At 34.6% G+C, this 9,528-nt stretch overlaps 2 protein-coding genes across 7 annotated transcripts in view; both read left to right on the forward strand.

Annotated features, from left to right (window-relative positions):
* The window catches only part of Shld3 (shieldin complex subunit 3), a 4,953-nt gene extending 2,463 nt beyond the window's left edge, over positions 1-2,490 (forward strand). The window contains exon 2 of one of the 2 annotated variants that reach the window (XM_033761157.1): positions 1,179-2,490. In XM_033761157.1, the coding sequence (XP_033617048.1) occupies positions 1,200-1,952 (753 nt within the window). In that variant the 5' untranslated portion in view covers positions 1,179-1,199 and the 3' untranslated portion in view covers positions 1,953-2,490. Of the gene's footprint in view, positions 1-1,141 lie in introns of both variants that reach the window. The other variant, XM_033761152.1, reaches the window with a different exon arrangement.
* The window catches only part of Trappc13 (trafficking protein particle complex 13), a 34,304-nt gene that overhangs the window by 2,458 nt on the left and 22,318 nt on the right, over positions 1-9,528 (forward strand). For 4 of the 5 annotated variants that reach the window (XM_010637246.2, XM_010637248.2, XM_010637247.3 and 1 more), the window contains exons 2-3: positions 8,395-8,463; positions 9,241-9,340. In XM_010637246.2, the coding sequence (XP_010635548.1) occupies positions 8,395-8,463; positions 9,241-9,340 (169 nt within the window). Of the gene's footprint in view, positions 1-1,308; positions 1,389-8,394; positions 8,464-9,240; positions 9,341-9,528 lie in introns of those variants that run through there. The other variant, XM_033761150.1, reaches the window with a different exon arrangement.

Raw genomic sequence — 9,528 nt, forward strand, 5'->3', positions numbered from 1 at the left:
GTACTGGAGATCAAACTCGGGTTCTTGTGCTTGAAAGGCAGGCAGCAGAACTGCGGAGCTAAATCCCCGGCCCCGATACTTAACTCTTTAGCCTCAGACTATGCCTTATAATATGACAGGAGTTCCAACTCATGCTCATACTAGCAATGGGAAAACCCTCATTAGCTCTTTAATGATTTTTCAGACTAGAATTCAATCTCTTACTTTTTTCTACAGTAGTTAGGATATGAAAGAGCATTTTATGCCTTTGATGGCTTTGGGCCTGGTTAGGAAGGTCTTGGAACTTGCAGATCTGGGAAGGCTCCATTCTCGGACCAGGTAGTACATGCTGGAACTTATTGTAAGTAGCTTTATTCAGAGCAACTGGAGAACTTCTGTGTTCTAGGAGAAAGATAATAGTACAGACTTGTTGCTCTTCCTCTAGATTGGAATTCAGGAGCTGTGGTAGTTGGATCTCAGTATTGCTTAACGTTATACCAATACCTTTATGACTTTGTCATAAAATCAGCTACTGTCCTAGTTAAAATGCACAGTTAAACTATTTACATGTTATTTTTGTTTACTACTGAAAATGAGATATAATTATTACATGTGTGTGTGTGTTTGTGTGTGTGTATAAATATATATGTCTGTTAGACTTCATATCATTTTAAGGTTTAAAGTAATTCCTTTTCCCCCAGATAAATTAAAAATTAGTGATACCATTGACTTCAATTCCTCAAACTGCTTTATTTAAATACAGTATTTTAAGAATCACTAGTTTACTTTTTGTTTCAGAAGTAGTTTTAGGATTACTTCCAGTTCATATGTCAATAGTAAGTCCTTCAAGACCATTATAGCTGATTGAGTTAAACATGTTTACTATTAATTTTAGGCCGGAATGATTTTAATGGGCATGGAATTCAGTCCCTTATTTTGGTGAGAAAGAGTTTTCAAGTTTGTGGATTGCATTTACCTCTACCAATAGCACTTTATTGAAATATCTTATTGGGATATTGGTTTTGGTTTTTTCTTTTTTCCCTGCCTATTTGTATGCAGGCTATCCCTACCATATCTTATTCTTTGCAATACTTCCACTTTAGGTCCTGTTTCCTCTGATTTGACAAGAAAGACAATCTTGTAATAATAAGTTATATTCTAGCTCTGAAGACTTCACCTAAGAAGTTTCTCTTCATTAGAAGTACCTGGATCACTGCAGAATGACTACAGAAGTAATATTACATTATCGACCGTATGAGAGTGATCCCACACAACTACCAAAAATTGCAGAAAAAGCAATTCAAGACTTTGCTACTCGTCCACCAACAAGATTTATTCCTTGGTTTCCACATCATGGCGCCAAACTTCCAGTCAAACCTAAAAGATCACCACCTGGAATTTCTGAAGAGGTAGCTGAAGATGTGAAACAATATTTAACAATTTCAGAACATAGTGTTAAATCACAGAGCTATGATTGTACAGTAGATCTCTTGGAGTTTCAGCCTAGTTTGAAAAAGCAGCACTTAATTCAGTCACATACAATAAATGAACAGACAGCCTCTGGAAATCTGGATAAAAAATCAGAAAAAGGAAAACAGCACAAGAGAAGGTCTTGGAGTGTTTCACTTGTTGGCACTAATTGTACTGAAAATATTTTTCCTTTGTGTAAAAAATTGCAAGATAATTTAAAGGCACTAAATTTGCACTCACTTTATAGAGCACGATGGACTATAGAACATAGTGTTTGTAACAACCAAACTCTGGAAGACATTTGGGCACAACTTAATCAAATGATCAAGCACAATGAACTTCCATCCTGTAACGCTACAATTCAGAGACATGTAGGCCAAATATGGGTTTTTTGTGATATTATGTACTGTGAATACGTGGGAAACATTCTTAAAGAAAGATTATCTCTTACTGGGAAAATTAATTTATTTGTGCATAAACATGGTATTATTTTTAGTATGTAATGAATTCTGATTGTCAAAATTCATAGAATAAAAGTTTTATAAAAGCCCAAAAGCATATATTTACTTAACAAATTGAAATGCTTACCTTGGGCTAGGTGCTAGGACATAGTAAGAAAGACAAACATGGACCTTAACTGCCACAGAGCAAACTTTGAGTTACTGTTGGTCAAACAAGCTTCTTGAGAAAAACCAGTGAAACTATACCCACTAAAAAGGCAGACATGTTTACTGTATAGTACAGTGTCCAGCATGGCAGGAGCTCAATAATGTAGGGTAAATGTGATCTTTGGAGTGATTGTTTGTGGTCTGAGCTGAGTAATGTTTTAAACACAAGGAATCAGCTAACTTTTACTAATGAGATAATCTTTTCCTGATACATTTCACTCTATCCATATCCTCTTTTGTTCTTAATTACCTTTATACTATCTCATATAAGACTCGTTAGAAAATAATTGTGCATACATACTTCTAAAAATCAACTGGAAAGCTCTGGGAAGTAAAAAAGTTCAGGGCAACTTCTTCAATAACACATTTCTCGTTTGTTTCATTTCACTCCATTCAGTGCTATAGAGACTTCATGAAGTCATTCAGTTCAGTTTAAAAAAAAAAAAAAAAAGTTATTCAGTATTGCCTGTAAAGTTGCCTGTAAAAGATTGGCATTATGCAATCTTAAAAAATACATTTGATTTTTATTTTTCAGGATACCACAATGTTGCCAATCAGGGTTTTGACAATCATAATATTGATTTTTTTTTTTTTAATGATACAACTACTAGTTCGGTACAAAATGAAAAATACAAGGTATGTTTAGGAATCATGGGATTCTTCTGTATAGTTTTAAAACCAATACATCTTTGAGCTAAGCATGGTGGCACATGCCTATAATCCTAGCACTCAGGGAGGTGGCACCTGGAGGATCACAAAGTTTGAGCCCAGCATGGCAACTTTACTGGAAGAGACCCTGTCTCAAAATAAAAAGTGTGAATGGACACAGTGCAAAGGCCCAGTACCCCAAAAAAAGCATGTTTGTTGTAAGTAAACATGTTAAATTTTACTTACTCTAAATTTCTACCCCTCTGAGAATGAAATTCAAAACTAGGAAATTAAAGAATGAATTTTAATTCAAACAGTGCAATGATCTTTAAAAAAAAAAAGGATTAATTTCTCATCTACCTTAAGTACTTAATCAAGACCTAAGAACTTAACCCATTGTTTTTTCCTTGGAGCATTTTTAGTGTATTTAGAACATCATAACTAGTGATTATAGCACTAGCCAGTAGTAGGACCCAGCAATATTTTTGGGTTTCACCGAGTTGTACATGTGGGAATATACTGATGAAAAAAATCCAAGTATAGAAAGATAAATCTATGAGAGCATTTGGTAAAATACCATCAGTATTTACTCTACAAAAGTGACAGTGGTACCATAATTGAATTTTTTCCATCTGCCTGCCTTCTAGTAAGATAAAGTCTAATTCAAAGGAAAAAGATAAAATGGGGTGAAATAACATGGTAAAAATGTTTTTGAAATTTCCAAGATGAGTTCCTACCTAGTGGTTCGATTGAACTTAATCTATACAAAATGCAAAAAAATAATGCTGCATTTAAAAACTTGAATGCGGGGCCGGAGATTAGCTCAGCGGTTCGGTGGCCTGCCTTGCAAGTGCAAGGACCCAAGTTCAATCCCTGGTACCAAAAAAAAAAAAACTTGAATGCCTTCAGGAGCAAACATGTAAGGTTTGCAGAATATGTAAAGACTAATTCTGGAGAAGATTCCACCTAATATTTTTAATCTGGCCAGCCAAAATGTATGCAACTTGTACTTGACCTAGTTTTCTGATTTTTAACCTCTTACTTATCTTTGTGTTATTTTTAATGGTCTACGAAAGTTTTGTTTTTAATATGATTTTTTAGTAAAATCATTAAATATTTGACTCCGCTAAAGATCACTGTTTTTACTCAATTTAGAATGCTAAAATGTATAATTAGTTTAAGAAACCTGCTTTAAACTTTCAAGACTCAGTGCGAAATTACTCCAGTAATTTCGAAATAAACCAGTTAATTTGTTGGTTTTTTTTAATTCTTGCTTTTATTGGTAAAGTTTTTGGTTTTTTCCACCTAACATTGTTTAATTTCCTAGGTCCATTAATTCATGATAAGACAGGTAATACTGAGTTTTAAATCCGAATTTGATGTTGGCATATTTGTTAATGTTCTCTAGACAACTGTAATGAAACCCTAACTGATTTAGAAGTTCAAGGAATAAAATAGTTTTTGTGTTATTAACTCATATCAGAGGCTGATTAGTTCTTCAATCTGCTGAGAGAGAGATGCGATGAGTGCTAAAGAAAAAAGACTAAGAGATGCACTTTCAAAGTACAGGGCGGTAAGCCTAGGAGGTCAAAGACTGTTGGGTAGCCACTATTTATTGGGTACATACAATAATCAGAGGGAATATTAGATGACTCATAGGGTGGCTGTAATCCTATGTTGATGAGGATCTTAGGTTGATGAGGATGGTGAAATGGGCAAAGCTTTCTTACAATAGTACATGGGACAACATAGCAGGCTAAACTGGACATGGTGGCGCACGCCTGTAATGCCAGCTGTCAGGAGGCTGAGGCAGGAGGATCACTGTGAGCTGGAGACCAGCCTGGGCTACATAGTGAGAGACTGTCTGAAGAATAAAAAAATTTTTGAAAAGATACCAGGCTAATAAGGAATTTGTCCCTACCCCAGGTGAAACCTTTTCTCTATTTTTTAATTATTACTCGGTTCTCAAAAGAACCATGATGTCTCAGCTGATGTAATCTTGCCCTGGAGCATCATAGGATTATGGAACCATTGTGGCCTCACCTGTGACTGGAGGCAAACAGATTTGTATTTACATATGCCATGGCTGGCCTGCAAAGCAAGGAGACGTTAGGCTTCAGACAGCCCTAACTATAATTTAATTATGAATTGATTTTTCTCCAAAAATTTTATAGAATGGGCTCTTGACAAACTCAGATTTCTTAGGTTGTAGAATCTATAATATGATAAAGTGTTTTTATAGTAATTCTTTGAATCCACAGGGTGATGGTATTTCCCATCAACTGCTTCTGAAGAAAAGGGTTTTTTTTAATACCTTTAGTGTGTGTGTGTGTTTTCCTGGTACCAGGGGTCAAATTCAGGACCTTGAACTTGCTAGGCTGGCACAACATCACTGAGCTACATCCCTGGCCTGGGGATACCAATTTGAGATTCTTTTTTGCAACAGATTCTTTGCTATTTTCTTGCTGGGCTTGAACTCATTTTATAGCCTAGGTTGGCTTTGAACTTTTGGCAGTCCTGTCTTAGTCTCCTAAGTGCTAGGACTACAGGCATGTACCAGTAAAATCTTTTCATTTTTAATGGGTTGCTTCTTATTCACCTCCCACCATTTCATACCATACCATATGAAAAAAGGAAAACTGAGCTTTACAGGAATTTTTCTACACAATAGAAAGTTAAGTCTATATATATTTGGGTTAAACTGAAGGACACTTTTTAAAGTTTTTCAGAATTCCCTTGAGAGTATATTTCTTTATTAAAATTTGGTTTCTCCTGAAATTAAAAAGAATAGAACAAAATAGAAATCTTAACTGGATTAAGATCCAGGGTCTGCCATTTATCTGCTATATAATCCTTCTTTTGCCAATTACCTCCACCAGGCATTATCTGGGCACAGTCCATATAATGGCAATAATTGCACCAGTCTTATCAAGTGTAATGAAAATTAAATGTGTTAGTACTTTTAAAGTATGTAGCATAATGCCTGGCACTAATAAATACTCAGTGAAGCTACTATACAAAATGAATTCAGAAATTCTGGGGTTAACATTTGTTTACTCTTTTAGTATAAACATACATTCAAGATAATGCCAGTTTCTTGGGGATTTTGGTAGATGCTGATGCCTTCTCATTTATCAAAGAACTACACAGTCTGCTGTGTGCCAGCATACTGTGTGAAACAGAGGCTGTGTTGGGCATGGTGGCACACACCTGTAATCCCAGCACTCAGGAGGTTTAGGCAAGAGGATCACCTTGAGTTCAAGGCCAGCCTGAACTACATAGCAAGAATCTTATCTAAATAAAAAAAGCAAAAAACAAATGCAGGCTGCAAAATTGAGTGATGCCTAGACCTTATAGAGTTTGGAAAGTAGTGTTATGAATAAATAATATAGTTAATGATAAATAAAAGATGCTTTAGAAGAAACAATGTTATCTATTATTTCAGAAAAGGGTTGTCTTAGTTACTTTGGTCAAACAAAATACCCACCACCAAAAGTTAAAAGAGGAAAGCTTTATTTTGGCTCACTGTTTGTAGAGGTTTCAGATCATAATTGTCTGACTCTAAGGTAAGGTAACATGACAGAGGGGCATCACAGAAGAGAAACAGTTCATGTCAGGCAGAAAGCACCAAGCAGTGAAGTAGCAGAAGCAATCCACCACAGCAGCCCTCTTTATATTCTATCCAGTTCTTTATATTCTATGGAGACTATTTGTCCTTAGAGAAGGTAGCATCCAAACCCAGGATAGGCCTTCCTATTATCCATACCCAAAACTATGCCAAACCAATCAGTTAACTAATTTAGTAATCACACACCCTTAATCCCAGTATCACACTGCACACTATAGATCCAGCCACCTCTGCAAAGCTCCACCTATAACTGCATGAGATTAGGGGGACATCTAGATACAAGCCATAACAAAGGTGATTTTTAAGCTGAGACCAGGATGAGAAATAAACTACATTTGAATATATACTTCTAATGAAGTATAAAGATACAGCCTTCTTTACTTTATTTTCTGAAAAAGTTTAATTTTTTGTCTTTATTTTGTTTTCCAATGGCAATCTTTAGATATAGCCAAAAAGATTAATTTAAAAAATTGGAATGTCCTACCTGTAATAAACAGTGGAGAAATAAGACCACCTGAGCAGGTTGCAAAGAGGTACAGACTTTATTCACCTGGGTAGAGTTGGACTGACACCAAGTAAGCCATTAGCACAAAAAACAAAGAAAGGCGGAAAGCTTTATAGGGCGTTAGAAGAGAAATCTGGCATGTCAATCATGTATAGGTGTCAACAAATATTTTTAGTCAGGGTCCATGCAGTGATCAGGGCAGATGTGTGGACATTTTCAAGTGATGTGGTGTTGTATCTGCTCTGAGATAGCACCAAGATGGCTTTTGTTGGGCAGAGACAGCACCTGCATCAGCTGCCTGTTTTGTTGTGTTCTTTTGTGCCTTGGTACTGTAGCTTGGAATTAAAGAGCATACTCATTAACCTTTTCATGACCAGGTCAAACCTGACACTACCCTCACTAGATTTAATAAATAATTCACTTTTTTCTCTTATTTTTTCATGGTTTAATAGTTGTTTATTTTACTACATTGTTTATTTTATATAGCTTTTTTGATATTTGAAATAAATTAGTAAATTTTTAATCTTAGTTTTGGATGGAATTATGTAAGCCTGTTTATTAGCTGATATTATCATACTTATAATATGCAGATCGATAGTAAAGGGAAACCTCTTGAGTTTCCAGTGAACATTGATTATGATTGAGAAAGCTCAAAAAATCTTGGCATAAATTTATTTCATAATTAAAATGGTACATCTGAACTTGTTTCCCTGCCAGACTAATACAGTTTGTTGATAGTTTACAAGGAAGTCACCCTAGTTAAATAAAAGATAGATAGTAGGAAACAGGGAAATACATTTTTTTTTCAAAATGGAAGGGAATCAAGTGATAGAGGGAAAGGGGAAGGGAATGAAAAGAGAATTAATATGTGTTATGTACATGTACCCGCTTCCCATGGTGAATGTGGTCATTGTGTGCTGCAAACATGTACTAAACAAAATAAAATTTTGAAAAGAATAAAACTTTGTGTTCCTAATATACCTTCAACTTTAAAATAATTTTCCAGTTTTTCTATAGTGGCATGTATTATATTTGCATTTAATTTTTATAATATATGAATTGTACAAAAAGCAAAATTATTCTTTTAATATAAGTTTTTATTGCATACTAACTTTTCTTCTTTTTTAAACTTTTTTGTAATTTTTCTTTTCTTTTTTCTTTTTTTTTTGTGGTGGGGATTGAACCCAACAACTCTTGCATGCTAGGCAACTGCTACACCGCTTCTTTTAAATTTTGAAATAGTCTTATAAAGTTGCCCAGGCTGGCCTTGAATTCTCCATCTTCCCACCTCTGCTTCCTGAGTGGTTGGGATTATAGGCATGTACCACGAGACCCAGCACATATTAACATTTTAAATAAACCATTCATGGAGATAATATTATAAAGTATTTAGATATTTTATATTAGTATGAAATTGAATGCTATATGCTAGATTTGAAACTATTAGCTCAAAACAATATTAATGTTTTTTGTTTGTTCACTTTCCCAATTCATAGTGATGCGGTTGACTAAGCCGACTTTATTCACCAATATTCCAGTAACATGTGAAGAGAAAGACTTACCCGGTATGTATAGCATATGATTACTGTATTTGGACCAAGAGAAAAGTTGAACTTTTGAGTTGCTGAAATTTTTTTGTAATAAATATAGCCTTACCAATCTTATGCTAACACTTCCCTGAATTCTTTCTTGCCTATGAATGGTAGCCATCTGAGTATTAGGCCTCATTATAATCCACACGTCAAAATACTGTTGATGATATGGTAATAAGAGACTTTGGTTTTAAGTAAAGATACATCATATTCATAACACTATTAAAATATTGCCTTTATTGTTAAATGTTTCATAAGTATAGCTATAGCATTCTCTTAGAGTTTTTTGGTTTTTGAGATAGGGTCTTACTACCTCAGCCCAACCATGAACTTACTATCTAGCCCAGGCTGGCCTCAAACTCACAGTGATTATCCTGCCTCAGCTTCCAAGTACTAGGATCACAGACATGTGCCACCATGCTCAACTTTTACTTAGAATGATTCGTGCCTTATATAGTGTATTGTATACTTCATGACCTGCATTTTTCTGTTTCTGACGTGTTCATTCTCTGTGAGATCAGCATTTTTGATAGGCTCTTTTTAAAGATTTAAGTGACATAATACATTATAGAAATATACTGACATCTCTTCCAACTATATATTTTGGGAGGTCCTGGGGATCAAACCCAGTCCCTTGCACATGGTAGTCTATACCATTAGCTATAACCATAACTCCTCAACTATATTTATATAGAAATAAAATTATCTAAAAGGTAGAGGTTTGAATTTTATGTTTTTCTCTTGCTACAGGAGATCTCTTTAACCAACTGATGAGAGATGATCCTTCAACAGTAAATGGTGCAGAAATTTTAATGTTGGGGGAGATGTTGACTTTACCACAGAATTTTGGGTAAGAGTAATATAATCATGTAAGACGTGCAACAGTACGTTAAAGCCATTACAATTCATGTTTCAAAAAATAACCAAAGAATGGGAAAATGCTGTCATAGATTACAAGTAGTTTAAAAGTTATAAAAATTATACTATATGATTGTAGTTTAAATTTTTTTTTTTTTTTTTTTTTTTTTTTTTTTGTTC

Source organism: Fukomys damarensis, unplaced genomic scaffold (assembly GCF_012274545.1).
Source record: "Fukomys damarensis isolate Sample0158 unplaced genomic scaffold, DMR_v1.0_HiC HiC_scaffold_1, whole genome shotgun sequence".
Lineage (NCBI taxonomy): Eukaryota > Metazoa > Chordata > Mammalia > Rodentia > Bathyergidae > Fukomys > Fukomys damarensis.